The sequence below is a fragment of the Ischnura elegans genome, chromosome 6 (genome assembly GCF_921293095.1).
Source record: "Ischnura elegans chromosome 6, ioIscEleg1.1, whole genome shotgun sequence".
NCBI lineage: Eukaryota > Metazoa > Arthropoda > Insecta > Odonata > Coenagrionidae > Ischnura > Ischnura elegans.
The window spans coordinates 114,973,828-114,995,606 of record NC_060251.1 but is presented as its reverse complement, the minus strand read 5'-3'; the positions used below and the strand labels follow the sequence as shown (position 1 = coordinate 114,995,606).

Here is a 21,779-nt window from a genome sequence, read left to right as displayed (position 1 = left end):
CATCATGCTTGTTAGTCTTATTGAATGGACAATTTTCTCACGAGTCCAAATATATAAGCCAAAACTCTCCTAGCACAACCCAAACGTCATTAAATGCTTATTAAAAGTGATAGAATATCGCTTGGTGTCACATGACCTGAAACGTCATCTGACGTCATCGCACGGTAGGTACACCATTCACTTCGCTAAGAGAGTAGAAGGGCAGAGTCTTGATTGTAAGATACCGAAGTAAAAATCATCAACGAGCTTTGTAGTAGTTCATCAAAGGAGAAGTTGACTTATTAGGGATTTAAGAAAGCGCAATGCGACAGTTTATATTTGGTTGACTTCCATATAGCGGCTGATTTTCTGAAAAATAGTGATTCCTTCCAAATCTCACCAAACAATCCCCTTCATTTGTTTCAATAACGTCTTGGCAACCCAACATATTCACAATCTGCTGATTGACGTCAAAACAGCAATTACTTTCGCCATATTTGCGTTTGAGCATATTTGCATAGACCGATTTTCTATCCACTTCCTCAGTCTCTCATCAGTGGATTCCGTCTCGTGACGTCACGCTCCGATGACGTCGTGTTTTCAAGCAGCCGAAGATGATTAATTTTGTAAGACTCATAACTCAGCTAAAAAAACATTATTCTTCCGCGAAATTTTCGGTGAGTACATTTGAGATAGGGACCTTCTTATTCTAGTACTTTGAAAAAATTGTTTATGTTCCCCATTTTGACTGATAATGGTCTTTTAAGGTAGACAGGTGGCATTACTCTATTTCGATATGAAAACATCGATTGCTCTGGTCTATTAATTATTCCACTAAGTCGGAGTGAAAATGAGGAGAGAGGTGTCGGAGTGAAAATTTTCACATGAAAGAAATTTCGGGATTCGGAATGGACCGTTCTGGAATTAAAGCCAATCGGAATAATTCCGATCAGCTGAAAGTAATATTGGCCAGTAGTAGTGTTGCTAAGGTTATGAGGTTTTGTAAAGCATCACGAGTGAGGAATCTGAGACATAAGATAAAAGTGGATGGTGAAAAACTTGAGCAGGTTGAGCAATTCAACTATTTAGGCAGTACGTTAGAGGAAAACGGATACAGTAGTAAGGACATTGGGAAGAGAATTGCATTAGCAAAGGAGGCGTTCATGAACAGGAAGGAGCTTCTGAGAGGATCGTTATGTAAGAGTTTAAAGAAAAGGTTAGTGAAGAGTTTGATTTGGAGTGTAGCGCTCTACGGTGCGGAAACGTGGACACTGAGGAAAGAAGACGAGAGAAGATTGGAGGCATTCGAGATGTGGTTATGGAGAAGAATGGAGAAGGTGAAATGGACGGAGAGGAAAAGGAACGACGAAGTGCTGGACATGGTGGGTGAGGAGAGGCAGCTTTTAGATGAGATGCGGAGGAGACAGAATATATGGATGGAGCGAATACTTAGAAGGGAGGGGATGTTGAAAATTGTGTGAGAGGGTAGAATGTTAGGGAAACGAGGGAGGAGAAGGAAAAGAATAGGGTTTTTAGATAGATTGAAAGGGAGTAGGCCTTACAGTGAATTGAAGAAGGCAGCGCTGGAAGGAAAGGGAGGCTCCCAGATCACTTCTTTAGTACTCCATGGAAACCTACCTTAATCGGTAGAATACGGTAATATAGTAGTGTTGCGTGCGTGGGTACTTACGTGGCCCGCATCCGCGTGCAGCTCCGCTAGGATGATGAACGTGCTCGAGAGGATGGTGAACAAGTTCCTGGCTGCGATCGCCATGATGAGGCTCCGATGAAGCGCTACTCGAAGGACTCGGAGCTTCCTGTGGACAGAGAGAGAGAGAGAGAGACAATAGGGTGGTTCCTATTATTTTTTTATTGCCTAAAGCGAAAGATTATTACTCCTGAAGTACGCATTTCATGCTTTTAGATTTTTAAATGACGAAATCTATTTTTCGCGATTAAATGAAAAGTGAAGATTTTCAAGCGCGCGAAAACGCAACGGCTAAGTATGAATGCCGGGAAAAGACCGTGTGACGTCGTTCTGGTTCCCGCTGTCGATGTGTGAGGTGACCTTGGGGCGAGGCTTTGAGCGCTAATACATCGCAGGATGCTAGCAGGTAGCCGAGTACCCTGCTGGCTGGTAGCGCTGGGCTTAAATAAGGATTATTAACACCTTATCAAAGGAAGGAAACTATCCGACCATAGGCAGTTTTAATAGTCGATTATTAAGAGATTTTTCCTTGAGCTCTGTGCCTCATGCATGCATTGGTAATCTCAGACGATGTATCTCCTATCTACTGGTATAGAAACTAGGTCCCTGTGACGTCACGCGGAGTGGCATCGCATGGGCGCCAATCTGGCCTTTTTCAAATGAGGATAAAATTGACCATTGCCATTCGTCTAAATTTGGGATTTCTAAAACCAAGTAATTTGTTTATTATGAATACACTAATGGTGGGTAACGAATCACAATCAATACCTTTCGTTTTCTTTGATGAAAGAAACTACCCTATTGTTTCTTAAGATTATTATTTTATAAAAAAGTCGATGGTTTCGTGCGATACTTTGTGGAATTTCTGAAATTTTTGAACGTGTATCATAAACTTTGTTTTTCCACAGAATTTTTTAAAATTGAATCATGACCACGGTTTCGACGGTTAACGTCGATGTTCTGGTGAGGAATACATTAGTGCACCATCTTAAATACTGGAATGGTGATACTTGAGGTAAACTTAAAAACTTGAGGGATGGTAGCACAGAGTTACGTCGGAAACCATTACCTTCGTTAAACTTTTACCCAATTAAGGCAAGCCTCTTCAGATGGTTTTATCGTACAAATACCGGATTGCATCGCTCAACATCTATTTCATTGTCAGTGCATCTTTTATGAAGTCTTCCCAGAGTGCGTCAGCCTGAAATGGAAGGAGTCTTGGAAATGCGCAGTGGACATCGGAAAACTGCTCGGGAATATTCTACCCTGCCAGTTTTTCGCGAATTAAATATTCTACCCTTAACACTAGAATGACAGACAATTCCTTACACCCTTTTATGCCCGAGTGGGTCTATTTGACCCAATATGACCAGGTTTGCATAATTTACTTAAAATATTTAATTTCTTCCTAGTATTTTTAATAATATTGTTTATAAAGCATTTGGGAAGGCATTAGAAAATTTAATTAGGCGAAAAATATTAGAATTTTAGTTGTTCAACAATCTCTATCGTGTTATGGGAAACAAGCTTCCACAACTTTGTAAATACCTATATCACTTTTCCTCTGATGTGTTTGGGAGGTACAATGAATATGAATGGTGTCAGGATAAAAAAAATAGATATGTATTTTGACAACAAATTCAGCATAAAACACACAGTTACAATGAATATAAAAGAGGATCAGTAGAAAGGGTTCATATAAATTTTATAGTCTGGGTCAAAATGACCCATCCGGGCACAGCAGGTGTGAGTGATGATAAAAAGTAGATAAACTAAATATATCATGCCTAGCTTTTGCACAGTGGTAAACCAAACTTATTAAAAATCACGAAATATGAGTCTAAAATGTTTCTTCATTTCAAAATTATCAACATTAATATTCTCTAATTGGGTCAATTTGACCCAGCCGGGCATTCCTAGTGTCAAGGTATTTACGTTTACAAAGTGTTCAAACAATTTACTTGCGAAGCGGTAAACTTATGTTATACATTGCCTTGGCAGTTTGAGTGGAGCCTCAGCATACCATCAGTTCTTTTACCCCCAAGGCCTCATATGACTACATTCCAGAGATGTTTTCTGTATTTAGCTCCAAAAATATTTAACCTACTACCGGATGAATATAAAAAGGGAAAATTATATTATTAAAAAAGTTAAAATATGGTTGTTTGAGTATGATGATATTGAAACTATATTTCAAAATGTACATGAAATCGTTTTACAACATGACTGTGTAAAGTAAATATGTAAAATAATTCTGTAAGATAAGTCTGCTCTATGCTTACTGCTGTAAAAATCTGCTCCATGTATATCACTGTAATATTTCCTTCTCATAAATATTTGCACGGTGTTTATTTATTTATCTATTTATTTTCAAATCACCGAATACAGTTCATATTGGATATAAAGACCATTTTACATCGGGGTATTAAACACCTTTAACTAGTAAACGCTCACGGACAACCATGCCCTGGACAGGGGAAACCTACCAAGGCGGGACTCGAACCCGCGACCTCTTGTTTGGCAGTCGAGGACGTTAACCCGCCGATTTAAATATTTGATATAAATTTTTATGGGAAAGCAAAGTTTAAGTAATTCATTAATAAAAGGTTTCCACCTGTTAAAGTGCGTTTAATTTTGGAGTTGCTTTCTCGATGATGACAAAGTAAGAGCGGGTTAAAAAAAATGGTCTTGTTAGCATTAAGTAGAAAGTGATACAACCGTAAATTTAATTTAAGAATATTTCATAGTTTAGCGTAGTAGTTCAGAATAACTTCTGGTGAAAAAGGTGACCATTTATGAGGGATTTTTGTAACCATGAGTTTATCACTGCTATAAGAAGTCTACAGTTCATTCATTTCAGTGGGATAATCGTTGAAGGGCAGGCGGAATGGAGGAAAGGCAGAGGAAGGCTGTGGATGATGTACCGTCACAAAAGTTTTAGGACAAAGTCACACTTTTACATTAACACGTACAAGTTAATGTAAACGTGTAAACAAGCCTTTATGCTCGACAATTAAGGATGTATTAAAATCATGGCTACATGAGCGGCTTACCTGTAGCTGAAGAATATGACGAGTGCGGGAATGGCGGATATCAGCGAAATGCCAAGGACAGCCACGTGATAGATAACTCTCGTTGAGATTCCTGGTGAGACGGAGCAGGTCGAGTAGTCGGTGTGTTCCCTCCAGGTCCCATTCTCGAAACACTCCTTGTGGTGGTAGTCTGGCAAAAAGAAATATGGTGAATGAACGAAGCTTATCTCTGCTAACGGTTTCCCCATTAGGGCAATTACAAGTGCACGTAAAAATATCTGCTCAAACGATGAAAATAAATAATTATATAAAAATAGGTGACATGTTATGCCATGTTACATCATGCTATGCACTAATTTGTAGATAGAATTAAAATGAACAAGCCTTGCAGTAAATTGAAGAGGAGGCTCCCAGAACACCAATTACATTATGAGAACATACAGTAATGATCGAGAGGAAGAGAAAAATCAAAAAAGCTATTCCAGGAAAATTTGAAATAATATACTGCCATAAAAATGAATATCATTTATTCACGTTAGTGATAGCCGAGGTAAAAATTAAATGTTTTTCCTTTGAAAAATAAACAGGGAAGATGAATGTTTTGTATGTTCTTCTCCTTTGCATGCTCTGTTGTCCTGAAGCAAGCGTGTAAAAAATATCAGCATATTTTAGATAAAATCGCGAGTGTATTTTTTTAGGTATATTTTCTTTGCCAGATAAATTACAAAAAATATTGAGTACATTTGTAAAGGTCTAATATCTTGTCATATTTGCATCCATAAGGAAATAATTCTCTGCAACGGGAGTTAATCCACGGACTATTGGCTCTCTGAATTGCTAATTCAGGCCACCATGCTATGCAGAATCCTCAACTCCCGCGACTTTTTTTTACCGTTACGTTCATGCTTGCGGGTTTTGAGGACCTAGGAAAGCCCACTAGTTATCGGTCTGGCCCGGAAAGCCACTAGTCTGCGATTCGTTTCCCGGCCCTGGGGAATTTATTTTCCCAAGTAACGAAGGTTGATTGAATTTCTCGCGGACGGATTGAAATGTATTCACACTTTTCATTCACTCACTCACTCAATGATTCAAGTAGGATTGTGGTGAGGATAGGTGAGGGTAAAGCTCACCGCCATATATGTTTGGATTTCAATCGTTCAGGTTGGGGGCTGGTGAGGGGTCGTTTCGTTTTGAGAAAACGAGAACGACTGGAGTAATTTAAGTACCTGGAAAAATAATTCTTAATCATTGGAGCAATAGGGTGGTCTCCTATTATTTTTTTATTGACTAAATCGAAAGATTATTACTTCAGGAGTACGTATTTCACGCTTTTAGATTTTTAAATGACGATATCTATTTTTCACGATTAAATGAAAAGTGAAAAATTTCAATAAAATTGACCATTCCCATTCGTCTAAACCGGTATTTCTAAAACCAAATAATTTGTATATTATGAATACACTAACGGTGGGTAACGAATCCCAATCAATGCCTTTCGTTTTCTTTGATGAAGGAAACTACCCTATTAAGTAATTGAGAAAACGAGGACGATTGGAGTAATTAAGTACTTGGAAAAATAATTATAGTTGGAATAGCTAGGACCCTGGTTGTATTTTAATACACCTTGTAGTAAAATTTGAACCGACTAGATTTCCACACAGTTTGGCAGGAAGTAATTTGGTCAGATCTACAACTCTATATGGTAATTGATTTTTTCAATAGATACATTAGCGGAAAAATCGACCGTGTGACAATGGCTGTTCGCAGGGCCGGCTTAAGGGCCGGGCAATCCGGGCGACGCAGCTAGGGGGACAACCAAACGGGGGTATTCCTTACCAAACTTTCCGATAGGGGATCGACAAAACAGCAAGCAGTTTGCCCGGGTAAGTATTTTGCCTTTTAGCCGGCCCTGGCTGTGCGTATCACTTGAATGGTCCCTAAGCCGTTGTCTGGTAAATTATCCCGTCAGCAGTGACCCAACTTCTGGCTTTATAATGCTAGACTGCATCTGGCAGCACGAGCTGAGATTATGGTAATAGGGTGGTTTCCTATAATTTTTTATTGCCTAAATCGAAAGATTATTACTCCTGGAGTAAGTGTATCACGCTTTTAGATTTTTAAATGGCGATATCTATTTTTCGCGATTAAATAAAAAGTGAAAAATTTCAAGCGTGCGAAAACGCCACGGCTAAGTAGGTATGTATGCTGGGAAAACTCCGGAAAAATCGCAATCAATGCCTTTCGTTTTCTTTGATGAAGGAAACTACCCTATTATGAGACCACGATAACTGTTATTCTACACAAGAGAGGGTTTCAACCTGGATCATTGTGGTAGTTTCAAATGCGCTCTTTTCTCAGTGCACGCAGAATAATTTATCCCTCGGAAAGGTCAGAATTCCTTCCCTTTTCATGACTTACGCTGACAGTCTGGCGGCTTGCTTGTGTAGATGTAGTCGGGGCAGGAGCCTGGGATAACTGTCCCTGGAGCCGCTCCGTCCGGCCAGCAGTACCACGCATCCCATTGTGGTGGACAGCGTTTTCCTGGAAGATGACGTATGAATCGATCTATTACTGCATTATTACAGCTGATAATATTACTATTTTATTAACATTTATGGATTACTACCCAAGCAGCAATCGATATCTCAAAAACATCCAGACAACATTGCCGGCATTAACATATGAAATCCGTTTAGTATCCATATTAATCCTATTAATGTTACATGGATATCTGTGAAGCATCCATTGGGCCAGCCAAACAACGTTTCATCGATGTCCAATAATGGACATAGAGCTCCATATTACTACATCTCTTAGAACTCTTCTCAACATCTGATGAGTACATAACGAGTGCGCTTATTCTGGTTTTTGGTAATCCCCCAGGCCAGTGGCATAGCTAGGAATTTGTTTGGGGGGTCCAAAATCAGGGGGGAAAACTTTTGAAAAACAGGGTACTAAATGACCTAATAATAAGGTCGAAACTGGTTGAGCTTTTTAATAAATACTGTGTGGAATACAACACAGTTTACTTTTTTTTATCTATCAACATCTGTTGTTAAGTGGTGTTCGGGAGGACTTAAGAGAGCGATTTCCCATACAAACTTGCGGAATTTTGATATATTGCTATTTTTTATAAGCCGGCCTCAATTTATGAAATAAATGATACTTCCGTCGTGAAATTTGAGCGGTCACGCTTTGATATTTGCATATACATGTATTGCCAGGAGAAAAATTGTATTTAATTTGTCTTTGACTAATTATGTTCAAATGTATCTATGCTAATATAAAAAGAAAAATTCGTAATGACCCGTAGACGTTTTGCAACTGATGTTATACCTATTGCTTATTTTGAGTCGTAACTGGTCCTCCTAAATAGCCTCTCATTGAGGCCCTATTTACCTTCTATTTATTTCTGTATTTATTGGCTGATCAATTTACACGCAAAAGAATGGATAAAGAACAATATTCGGAAACTGTTTATTTCATTCCAATGCCATTCTCCTATAATGTACATCCTTTTGCGGCTTGTCTGAAACACTAAAATTAATTATCCCAGATCTTGGGTTCAGCTAAAAATTGCATTTGTGTCGGGAATTTTCTTGATAGCAAGTTATTTACCCTCCATCATGACATAATTCACTCTGCATCACGATAATATACCAAATGATTGGATGCATTGATTTCCGAAAATGTTCATGAAGCTATAATACTTTATAGGTCAAAAATGCCAATGCCCGTCTTTCTAGGCAGTGGCAAATCTTCGTAACCGTAATGTTAATTTGCCTTTTGAAATTACTTTTTGTTTGAAGTCTGAAAAGTTTACCTCAGTCGAAGGCAGCAAAAGGGATTCATCCATGCGGCATTTTAATGTGTGATTATAGTCCAAATTTTGAATAAGAATTACAGTCAGTAGCCCATACATGGGACAGATTTCATGCTCTAACATAAATAAAAATACTGTAGAAAATAACCGCAAACTGTACATGTTAACTTAAACATTGAAGAATCCTTGCGCTGTGAAAATAAGGAATTTTTAACCCACCATTCTTTTTAATTTATTTTTATTTTTTTGTTATGTCCCAACTTAGGCATACGTTCCTTTTACTTGGGACACATTGGTTTTCTTGTTGAAACATACGAAACATACGAACATTGAAACATACGAACTTAAGAAAAGATCTAAGAAATCAACACTACTCTTTGTTGACAGTATGGTTATGGCGCAAAGTGAGTTCATAAAAAAGTCATAAAAAACGAGCCCAGTGTTTGAATGCTCTCAAATCGGAGGTTTAACCCTTTCGTTGCTGTTCAATATCCGAAAACCTTCTCCTCACATGCGGCGAAAAGGTTAAAATGCGTTTCGTGGGCCCATGGAGCAGGTACTTCAATAATGGGCGTGGTACACCCTCCAAATGGTCGCTAATTCGGAACCCTATTATCAAGGAGCTCACTCACGCCAATCAAGCAATCAAGTACGTATTTGAACCGTGTTTCTGCGATGAAAAATAACGATTTTGTTTACTTTGCTAAAAACGTGGCTGCGGACCACCGGAAAATGGCCGACCTGCTGCTGGACCTCGGTACCTCCTCTCGTCGCACCAATTTGCATAAGACGAACCCCGGGCGCGCGTGCGCGTCCGCTTATATGCCGCCACCGCCCAATATGGACGACGCAGCATATAAACTTCAGCGCACGGCCCGCGAGGGCTCGTCGGCAAGGTTGGCGGCAGAAGGTACCCAGGTCCAGGTCACGTTATGTGACTTCATATTTTATTAGTATTTTCATATACATGTCCACTAATTCTGGGTTCATTTTGAATACAATGCCTTGGCCTTTTCTTAGACTGTACATGGCCACAGATGAGTCAACGAACATGTTTACAGATACATTAGTTAAAGACAGTGCATTTAGTAGATCAAAAACTTTGTCAAGGCCTACAATGGCCGCATAAACCTCCGCCACGTTGATTGATTCTGTTGGCGGTATTGCAAAGGATTGACTCAGGTCCCAATGAGGGACTACCACTCCACCTTGGTTAAGTGTCGCATCAGTGTAAACTTCAATTGGTTCACACGCTCGCACGTAGGGCGAGATCGGCCGATTTAGGGCGGGTATTTGTTGAATGAATTCGGTGTACAAGTGAATACCGCTAAATCTATTATGACAACGCAACACGCAGCACACCCATGCTAGAAATCCGGCGGCTTTTGGTATGTCAGTAGCACGCAAGCGTGGCACTAGTGGTATCACGGAATACACTCTTTTTCTTGATCCAGAGGTTAGGGTGATAGTACCCTCATCAGTATTAATAAACACACCTAAATATTTCAAACACTTTACACATGTCATAATAGATTTAGCGGTATTCACTTGTACACCGAATTCATTCAACAAATACCCGCCCTAAATCGGCCGATCTCGCCCTACGTGCGAGCGTGTGAACCAATTGAAGTTTACACTGATGCGACACTTAACCAAGGTGGAGTGGTAGTCCCTCATTGGGACCTGAGTCAATCCTTTGCAATACCGCCAACAGAATCAATCAACGTGGCGGAGGTTTATGCGGCCATTGTAGGCCTTGACAAAGTTTTTGATCTACTAAATGCACTGTCTTTAACTAATGTATCTGTAAACATGTTCGTTGACTCATCTGTGGCCATGTACAGTCTAAGAAAAGGCCAAGGCATTGTATTCAAAATGAACCCAGAATTAGTGGACATGTATATGAAAATACTAATAAAATATGAAGTCACATAACGTGACCTGGACCTGGGTACCTTCTGCCGCCAACCTTGCCGACGAGCCCTCGCGGGCCGTGCGCTGAAGTTTATATGCTGCGTCGTCCATATTGGGCGGTGGCGGCATATAAGCGGATGCGCACGCGCGCCCGGGGTTCGTCTTATGCAAATTGGTGCGACGAGAGGAGGTACCGAGGTCCAGCAGCAGGTCGGCCATTTTCCGGTGGTCCGCAGCCACGTTTTTAGCAAAGTAAACAAAATCGTTATTTTTCATCGCAGAAACACGGTTCAAATACGTACTTGATTGCTTGATTGGTAGGAGTGCGATGTAAACAATCATTTTTTGATGATCGGATTGATTGATTGATTTTCAAGTTGCAGTCAGAGCGGTCACTTTTCGGGAGGGAGGCCCCCCGCTGGTAAGGTCGAAGAGACGGTCCTGCGTGGGTGAGCTCGTCGAGAAAAGGGTCCTGGATTAAGGACTCTTCGAAGTACTTTTGCGAAAGTGGATGGCACGGAGGAAGAAAAAATACGCTCACAGTAGTCTGCCATGCGAACGTACTATACCCTTTTTCTGAACTGACGGCGGCTGACCTTGAGCGTGCTCGCAACCGACCCACTCTTCTAGCCAATCACAGGAGAGCGATAGTAGAAAGTGTGTAGGAGCCCGCAGTCTCTGTCCGAACTCCGTGCGGTGCAGATCGCTCTCCAGCTAGCAGTGTTGCCAAATCGAATCGCCAGCGTTCGTCCGAGAATCTTCCGCCGCACCCGAAAGTACCGTTATTCACAAGGCTGGCAACGCCGGTCGGCCGGATGGAGGGGAGCGGAGGAAGAAAGGGTAGGGGATGGAGGAGAAAGGAGAGGTGGAAGGGGCAGCGCTTCTCATTGGCTAGTTTCTATTTTCCACTCAGCCGCCATCAGTTCGGAAAAATGGTATAGGTACGTTCACAGCAGTGAATACAGCATACCAACTTGCTCACCGTCATTCCGGGCGTCCCCTCGCTTCGATGAGGATGCGATGATCTTGGCGCAGCATTCGTCCGCCGCCTCAGCGCACTGCAGCCATTTCTGCGCGTAACTGGCGTCCTTGAGCGTGGAAATCACGAGTTGGAGCAGCATGGGGTCGGAGCGGTTGAATGGAGCCGGGTCGTTGCTGTGCGGATCTCTGTAGCACTTGACGACGCTGTAGTTTGCGTTCGGCGATGGCACGGGGATGTAGCAGCTGCGCACCGGGATCGTCGCGTTTTCTTTCGTCGTGCCCGGCGGAAGGAAGGCGTAGCAATAGAAGGCGGCCATTATGCTGAAGGCTTCCGGAGGGTAGAGATTCGCCTTGACGGCGCACTGGGGAATCTTGCTTGAAAGACAAACAGAAACAAATCGTCGGTCGCTATGGTGTAACCAAGGAAAATGAATATTACAAAAGAGGATCCTCAAGACGACCTCTAAATGTGTTGTCAACCACCACGCGTTTAAATAGGTTTACAGAAGTCGCCACTCGCGTCGCTGACCGGCAAATTGATCCGAGTTTCACGGGGAAATAAGTCATAAATTTATAATTAGGGGTTCCATCCGAATTTTATATTCATAATGGTGTGATTTATCAAATCCATAACTCTTTAATGCTATTCTTCGCTTTTGAAAAATCAATATTGCAAAAACATTGGAATAAATAGTGGATCGCATTGCACTCATCACCGCGCCGCGGTCATTTACGAAAGCCGATTAAAAGGCGACGGAAGTGGCGACAGAAATCAGCCTTGTATGGGATGGAATTGGGCCTCTATGCAGTACCCTTGCCGAGGAGTCTCCATGAAAGGCAAGGTGATAAAGGAGTTGCTATAGTTTCTATAACCTTACATTAAAAGAGGTCCAAGAATATGGCGGATAAGCGTAACATCTGTTGCCGTTTCGCGCGCATTTTATTCGGCGGCGCCACTTGCCAACTGTATCAACCAAGGTCCGTAAAGGTTTGCAAGTACACTATAATTCCCTATGACCGTGGAAAATTTCATGTGCCTGGCTTCGTAAAAAACATGGACATGGTTCCTTATACCTATGCACCCGGTGCGGTGAAGTACGAAATTTTTTCTCGCGTGGGTTGGAAATTTTTTCGGAGTCGAATCGAGGTACTCAGTGTCAAAAACCGCCCGTATTTGCAAGAATATTATAATATTCTATGACTGTGGAAAGTTTTATGTACCTGACTTCGTAAACAAGGAAGTAAGACATGGTTCCTTGGAATCCATTCATCCGGAGCGCTGTAGTGCGAAATTTATTTATTCTAGAGTCGAACCGAGGACCGCAGACTAAAAATCCAGACGTATCATAAATTTTCATTTTAATAACTACGTGTAATCAAAATTTCACTTCGCTGAATTGATTACCTTGTGAGAAAACCGTGTTTCCTTTTACCTATGTCTCCCGTTTAAATGCACGTAAAATTTGAATTTTCGCCGCGCTAGAGACTCAAGAACTCGCATCGGCTCGCATCAGAAATTCTTGATGCAGTTGATGCGAAGGCGGAAATGGGCGCAACCTTTAAAATTGTGACTGGTTTTTTGTGTTTGCATAGGGTGTTTACACGACTATATTGTGCTTCTACGATCATAGGAAAGAGTTGAAGGAGTTATAGTTATCAGTTTTTGAAATGAATAAGTCCATATAAAATGGAAAATGGGGAAATCTATATCCGATGCGTTGAAGTGTGCGTGTATGTAACTTGTTTACAACCGTTATTAATTTTATTGGTGGTAAAAATGCAAAATATGATCTATAATTTCACACATTGAAATGCAGGCGTGGTAGTTTTAACCGTAATTTTGCTTCTGTACACTAACTTGTGGAAATTTTCGACACCTTAACGTTATATTGCGAAAAGATTAGTTGAAAAGCTACATCAGGGAGTGTTTATAGTATAATAGTATCATCAAAATAACTATACAAGACTTTGTTCGTCGGTATATTAGAATTGCTTACGCTTTGCAGAATCTCACTGGTCTATCATTTGAAGACATGTTGCAAATTATTGCTGTTTTGCCAAACCTTTGTTAGCTATTTAATATGCGAAACTATACATTCATTGCAAGTGAATTTGCTCGGTAGGTACTAAAATTAGTTTCCCCTGCTAAAGAGATTAGTTCACCACAAGTAAAGGGACATTCAGGGTAGTGATGCCGTGATAGATAACATCATCAATTAATTTATTTATGCAAGGATGATGGATGTGTGCTTGATTTACAGTGATGTGTGCTTGAAGAACCCCATTGAGTTGATTGAGTATTCAGTGCAATTATTTTTTTCATAGCGTATGATTTGGTAAGCCCTGATAAATACTGCTGTTAGTTTATAAATTGGCTCCAAACACTCTTTAATCAACGCATTGATGACGCGGCCAACTTATTTTCAGTGTCCTCCTAAGTGCTATCCAACTATAAAAGCCACACTTCAATCAATGATATCAAAAGTAATGGATTTGCAAAATGGTTCTCAGTTGAACTTGGGAACTTGTCTTAAGAAGCTGCATCATCAAGCATAGAAAAGCATTGAAAAGTAAACAAAAACATTGAAAATCGGAAATCGCCATAACTATAGTGATTACCGGTTTTCAATGTTTACGTTCAATTTTCAGTCATAATACACCACATAAAATTTTGTAAGATCAGAAGGAAGTGCCAAATTCTATTTGATGAGTGCCACTCTAAGTAAATGGACAATGCTCAATTATCCAATCCACAAAATGTACTTAATTTTATAGTGATTTAGGCTTTTTATGGACTCGGAACAGTTAAATATGTACCTATGTTGAAAAATGAGACTCAAAACCTCTTTTTGATCAGAGAACAACAGTGCAGTAGTGGTTGCTGCACAACATATTGTATACAGCTATAGCTATTTATTTCTTAACTTTGCAACTAGGCTTCAAGCACAACAACCTCCCTTCAACTAGTTGCTTCCATCAGCTACAAAATTCTATTCATTAATGCAGTTCAAATGCTTAACATCTGTTTCTAACCTCTTTTCTTTGACCTTCCATCTCCACAATTTGCATTTTTTTACTGCAGACTGGGCTCATTGCATATATGCACCACATCACTACCAAGTATTTGAATGCAGTTCTTTCCAACGATTTCTTTTATAATTCTGGAGAGTACAATACCATTTGTTGTCCAACTGCCTAACTTACATACTCGCCCTCTATTGTATACATGGCCACTGCACAGCACTGCTTTTTGTTTTCCCAAGCTACTGCTCTATTAACTAACTTGTCATGTATCCAGTACAGGATACTCAATCTATTTTGTCGATGGCAAAGTCAGCATTTGTGTATCCCTCCAGAAACGTTCCTTACTAAGAATAAGAAATATGATAATTTATAGTTCCCTTCAAATATCTTAATAGACTCTTTGCATATGCCCAGTATTGCATTGTAAAATCATCATTAAACCTTCTTAACTTTGACACTGCAAAGACAAGATCTGGCCTTGTACAAATCATGGCATACATAAGACAACCAATCAAAACTAGAAATGGAACATCAGGACAAGTTGTTGGGTCACCGGGAGCTACATTCAAACCTGTTTCTATGACACAAAGGTTGATTGCAGGTCAAGTTAGTAGATGACAAGGAGATTTTGTGATCTGGTAATCTTCGAGCCACTCCATTTTTTAAAGAAAACGTCTCTTCTGCTTCTCCTCCCTCGCTTCCAAACACTAACTCATTTTCTTGATTACTCTCAAAACTAGTGTCTACACTAGTTTGGAACTTTGTCATTACCTTCACAATTTGATTCAGTCATGGAGTCTTCATTACTTGATATTCCCCTCGCTACATGTGTTCCTTTGTGAGTTAAGCACTGCCATTCTCTACACTGTCAGGTTGAGGCAAGTAACTAATTATCCCTTATGCCCCTACGAACCGAGGTAGATTAAAAGATTTACCTAGAGATATTTGGACTGGTTTGAGCTCTCAAAACATATTTACAAAGAATACTACATCATATGCTTCGATGAATCTTCCCGCAATATCAGGGTCAGCCAAAAAATACCATTTTTGATTCCTCACCATTGCCAATACTTTTTGGATTTGGCATCCAGCATCTTTCATTGCTCTTTAGCCACATAAGCATAGGCAATACATCCAAATAGTTTTAAATGTCTTTGATTAAATTTTCCTTCAGACCATCTCTCCTCAGGTAATGCATTCCCTCCTGCTTTTGAAGGTACTGTTTAGAGATATACAGCTGCTCAACAAGCTTCAACCCAATAATATTTTAGTAAATTGGTGGCAGAGAGTATGTACCTAGCTTTCTATTTGTTCAGCTTATCAGTGCTGCTTGAAGATTATAAGATTTTGTAGTTTTATCTTTATCGCACATGCCCTTAACTCCCCCTGTTATGCCTGACCCATATATTCACCCCCATAATCTGTATTCAGGCATTTCATATTGTTCCCTTTCTCATTCTCCATGCTGGCCTTAAAAATTGCATAGCATCGTTGGACTTAATGAGACTTTTCACTTTTAATAAAGAAAACAAAAACCTTTCTTGTACAATCATCAGTGAAGGTGAGCATATATTTTACATAAATAGTATACATATATTTTCACCTATAATACCATCGGACCACACAATCTGAGAGGGTCAGACTTAATTTATTACATACTGCATCCATTCTAGCACTTATTTCGAATCACTTCTTTGCTAACTTGCCATCAACATATGTTATACAGGACTGAAATTTATTATTAGTGGGAAAATCCACACCATGGACAACCCCTTTATAACCTGCATGTTACTCTGCCACAGACTTGGTAAACAGTCCTCCACTACTTTCACAGTCAGTCCTATGTAAAAAGTTGCATTACTTTTACTTTCTGAATTATATTGTTTCAAACCTTGACAACATATGCCATTTTCTTCAAAACGAGTGGCTAGATCACCCCTTATACTTCCAAAGATCTGGCATCAAATAAGCTGTACCCAGATTCATCAAACGAGACAGGTGTGTCTTGTTTTAACTAGCTTGCTTACAGATAGTAACCAAACTATTAGTTGATAAATTTGTAACATTTTGATCTGGAGTATAGCACTTTACAGTGTGGGAATGTGCACTTAGGGAGGAGAATGGGAGAGACTGGAGGTGTTTGAGATCTAAGTAAGGAGAAAGAGAAGTGGACAGAGAAGAATGACAAAGTGCGGGATATGTTGAGTAAGGAGAGGCAGCTTCTGGATAGAATTATAATTTGAATTAAGGAGATCCATATTGAGAGGAGAGGTTGAATTAATCCTTAAGGAGACAGAAGGTATGGATGGAGCGAGTACTTGGTGGGGAGTGGATGTTGAAAACACTATCAGAGGATAGAATGTTGGGTAAACAAAGGAGAGAATAGGATTTTTAGATGGCATGAAAAGGGTGAAGTTGTGAATTCATGAGGGCAGGGGGACTTTTGGAATGCTCCATGCAAACCTACCTTTATACCAAGCGGTAGAATACTTAAATAAAAATGTCTTGGAGTTTATTTTTAAGCATTACATATGCCGTATGAAAAAGCGCTTGTGAAAATTTTATCGAGGTTTGAAGTATTTGTTCCCGATTTTTATGAAAAAAATTTGTTTTCAAGTCATATATCTCATCGGAAAACCATACATTGATGTCTAGCAGCTAAATCTATGTACTATTCATCGTAAAAATCGTCTCTTCAAAACAATTTGACCGGTAAAACTCACTGATGGCTGAGATATACAACACACTACGCTTCCTTGTTGACCGTTTTTCGAGTTAGCTGCACAAATTCCCGTCAATTCGCTCAGTCTATCACTATTTTAAGTAAATATGAGTTGCAAGTTACGGCTTGGAACTTTCGAACGACCGTAATGAATATAATGAAGTATTAATATACGTATCAATTAATCGCTTTTCGTCATCATAGGTACTATGCATATTAAATTTCGGTATTTCAATCATTGTTATCGCTTAACCCGAACTACCTTCCAGCACTGGTGCCTGCGGGTATTTTGAATGGCGGAATACTTCCCGCTCATGTCGCATCAAGCAGTTCCTAATCACGCATCAGCATAAGTGCATCAATGCCTTGATGCAATTTCGGAACGGCTGCATCAAGGCGTCGATGCGGATGATGCGTGATTCGGAACGCACCCCTGTCCTTCACCGACCTTGGTATCAACAACTCGTCAGAGTGACTTTCGCCATTAATCATAATAAAAATGATATCTCTTAGTCGACAATCGTCTCGCATGCGTTAAATGTGTGGTTTAAAATGACTTATTGGCTCAGTTACATATTACTGCCGTGCATTTCCTCGTAAAAAGTGGATATTAATGACTGGTAGCGCCGTGAGTGGCGATTTATAAATCTGATTTTAATGCGCGCAGAGCGACAACAATTCCAGCAGCGGACTTGAGAACCCTCTAATGAAATATTCGTGAGTGTACCCCTGGTCATTTAAAATATTAAAGGATGGCAGAGTGCGCACTTTGCTGTGTTACCTCTGCTGAAGCCGGCCGCGGCACGGCGCCACTAGTCCATGTGAGGCTACAAACAGACAAGTCTATGTAAAATTAAGGAGTTTCGTGATATAAATCGCTAATGCCATGATTTATACTACGGCTGTAAACGCATGCCAAAATGCTCATCCGCTAAATACCTAGGCGTTACCCTTGACAAACGCCTCACTTGGGCTTGCCACATTAAGCTGTCTATCAAGAAATCACAAGGAATTTATGCCACTCTGCTACCACTATTAAAATTAACGTCGCCTTTGGCGCTCAAAACAAAACTTTTACTACACAACTCGTCCATCAAGCCGCTTTTATCGTATGCCTCTCCAGTTTGGATTCATGCCGCTGCTACGCACTTAAAACGCACCCAGACTTGCGAAAACAAAATAATTCGAAAAATAATAGATACCCCACGGTTCATCAGCAACCGCCAGATAGAGAAGATTTAAAAACTACTCCCACCTTAACCTTTTTAAAAGCTGCAGTTGAAAATTTTCAATATTCCTTTGGCAAAACAAACAATGAACTACTAAAGAATCTATGGGATTACATAATTCCAAATAAACCCAAACATAAAACTCCCAAATTTGCCCTAAACCCTTCCCATATTCCTTTACCCACCTAACTCTCGTAATGCTCGGACGGAAACTTCAAGAATGAAACCAACTATAGTAAAAGAAACCGCCCAATTCCAGAAACCCGGAGAAGACAGCTAATTGGCTGGGAGCTCAGAGGAACACCATATAAGAAAACTCCGCTTGGCTTGGCTGATATAAATCGCTATCATCAAGGCAGTCAATGTCTGCTACGTTAAAGGCCCCTTGCAATTCTTGAGAATTACACATGCTTTGCGTAGGTTAATTACATGCCTGGATGATACACTGATGCTCTAGGTAAGCATAGATGGGCACACTATGAAATAACTAACTAAACACACACGCAAAAGGATAAAATTAGCATAACCAGATGTTATTCACAGAATATATTGAAAAATTTTCCAACGAAGATAATAAGGTCTCATGCGGTAAGTGTGAAATATCACGAGGTACCTCCATTAGTCTCAAACCAACTTTTATTCTTCACTCCGGTAAGTTTGTCCTTATTATTGCGGCTCAATACCCCGTGGAGTATCCATAGACAAAACAAGACCTTATACCTATTTAACACCAAGGTATTACTAAATTCCTTCGCAACTACAAATGTCCGCCCAAAAATATAAAATTATCTGCTGCCATGCAATGCAACAATCACTATAGTCTCGGATTGTTCCCTACTGCCATCTGACGTCCTGCTTCAAAAAAGTTGAACGAAAAACAAACATAAGAAGCTTGATGGGGCTAGGTGTTCCGCTACTTCAAATTTACTTAGTATGGGCTCGTTCACATTTTTTCTAATTGTCACTTTTGCTAGTGTTAAAAAAAATAGAGAGACCTACAAATCGATTCTGTGGATGCCATAAATATGTAATCATATGTTCCTTCGCCATTGGTAAAGATTGTATGATAATTTCCCTGTTGCCGTCTTGTCGTCAAGGACTATTTATAGTGAAATGTGATCAGTAGAGTGGATGAATCCATTGAATAATCCAGATAGTCCTCCATTCACTTGTCTACTAGCTGCTTAATTTTGTACATATCTCCATTTTTACCATATCATTTTATTTTTGTATCATATGTATATTTATATGTGACTGCAATATGTGTATCATATTGAAGTGTCCCATATTTTCTTCTGCAAATTGTTGGATTAAATAAAACAATTTTTATAGAGGATTTAGGATAGAGACTTACTCATTTAAACTTCGATTACGTTTTTTTTGAGACGCAGATGGAAAATATCTCGTTTTGTGGAGTGGCTTTAATTTTAAAAGGGATTATGGCACTACTCCTTTGAATGTCGAAGTAATCTTATCGCTGCGAAGTTATAGAGATAATTACTTTCTTTATCGCTGTCTCTCTCTCGAGATTGGATTAGATAAATATAGGGAAATTATAACCGACACGAGGTAATTCAGCCTCATGACTCTTGACGACATTTGAAATATTTGTGAAGAACACATTTTCGTCTCCTCAACGGTGCGTTTTAAGTTTTTTCTTTAACTTTCATTTAATGCCATTTACCCATCTGTTTGCGCATGAAAATATGAGATACGTCAAAATGATGCACATAATTTAATCAGGCATAAAAATGCATGGTATACTAAAAATATATTAATATAGTAAGATTGGAGGTGTACGTAAAGATAAACAGCTGAAAAACAAAATAATGGATGAGTATTTGCTTTATTTAATGAATTCTTCCGTACAAAAGTATGCATTTAATGGCCAGTATTCCTTTATTGCCAATAGCGTTTAATTATATAATTATCTCTTTATGACTTAAGGGAAACAGGCTAATTATTATACAATCTAATACCAGTGCCTAAAGGCCAGGTTACACGATACATTAACGCGTACGGGTTAATGTCTAAATGTATGAACACCAAAATGCATTGTGTAACCACCCAACTTGTGCGAATGCATGCACAGAAAATATATCCTGTTCTAATTTGGTTCATGCATTCGTACGTGTTCCGTTCCGGTCCACCAAAATCATTCACGCAAACGTACATTAACTTGTACGTGTTAATGTACCGTGTAACCAGGCCTTAAGAGTCTGTTTAATGTTAATGACGAGAGACGGTGTTTCTGATGAATATGGTCACAAGTGTAATGATGTTGGAGATTGGTATTGGATTCAACTGGGTGAAGGTTTTCTCTCATCAAAGGTACCAATTTATGGATACAGGCTCAAGTTAATGTTAGGATTTTTTGGTCTGTGAAGTGGGGTCTGTGCTATTCTTTAAGTGGTGGGTGTAGCATGATGCGCATGGAACGTTTTTAAAGAGGTAAGACCTAAATCAATGAAGACGAAGTTTCATGATGAAGTTACCGAAAATGAAGGATGCTAGCTGGCCACCCGGCGTTGCTCGGTTAGGATAATTGGTACTCGGAGAAGAGGAAAAATTGGATTTCATGGTCACTTGGGAGGATTTAGATAAAGAAAAAATATTTAGATATTTAAAAAGAAGGTATGGTGACGGCCCCAATGTGTCCCACGATTGACTCAAAATTAAAGTGAGGCGGTGAGCAGAAGACGCCGAACAGCAACCATTGGAAAAAAAAGAATTCCGGTTACCGCGCACGGGATCATGCCACGTCCAGATTACGATTGTTCCAGCATTCGTTGGAACTATCGTGCATTCACACAGCGATGGTTAATACCTGTGCTGCCCTCTAGTGCTGACGTGTAAAGTGAACGAGAAATTGACCTTTAGCAAAGCTGTTGAGGTATGGAGGGTCAAGATATTACTGTGTTCAACGTGTATTAAACTTCTAATTTTTCTTCCGCCCTTATTCTTCCTTGCTTGGACTAATTCATGAAAAATATAGATCGAAGGGAACTTTTCGTCTCTTCTCTTGTCTCTTCCTTTTCAGGTCTCCCAGCGCCTAACCATCGTAAAGTGGCAACGTTCGGAACTACAGTAACTATTGTCAGGACATGCATTCACACGGCTAGTTCGGCCAACTATCGTTAGGACGATCGCTCGGACAATCGTAATGTGAACGAGGCAATAGTCTCCACAGTAACGCCGCTCCACAACAATGATTGTTAGATGTGTCTGTAGGTGCGTAGACCAAAAACGTAGTGTGAACGTATACCCTAGCAAAGAGGTTTGCACCGAGAAAATAAAATAGGTAAATGAAGTATCCTTTTCATTCGTGTTTTTCCTCAGAGCGTGTCAAGAGGGGTGCCTATCCGGT

At 39.9% G+C, this 21,779-nt stretch overlaps 1 protein-coding gene across 2 annotated transcripts in view; it reads right to left on the bottom strand.

Moving 5' to 3' along the window:
• Window positions 1-21,779, bottom strand: part of LOC124161527 (corticotropin-releasing factor receptor 1-like) — a 63,887-nt gene that overhangs the window by 13,896 nt on the left and 28,212 nt on the right. Inside the window, exons 2-5 of one of the 2 annotated variants that reach the window (XM_046537881.1) lie at window positions 11,439-11,808; window positions 7,138-7,260; window positions 4,741-4,909; window positions 1,670-1,796 (exon numbers count right to left, since the gene is read on the bottom strand). In XM_046537881.1, coding sequence (XP_046393837.1) covers window positions 1,670-1,796; window positions 4,741-4,909; window positions 7,138-7,260; window positions 11,439-11,808 — 789 coding nt within the window. Of the gene's footprint in view, window positions 1-1,669; window positions 1,797-4,740; window positions 4,910-7,137; window positions 7,261-11,438; window positions 11,813-21,779 lie in introns of both variants that reach the window. The other variant, XM_046537882.1, reaches the window with a different exon arrangement.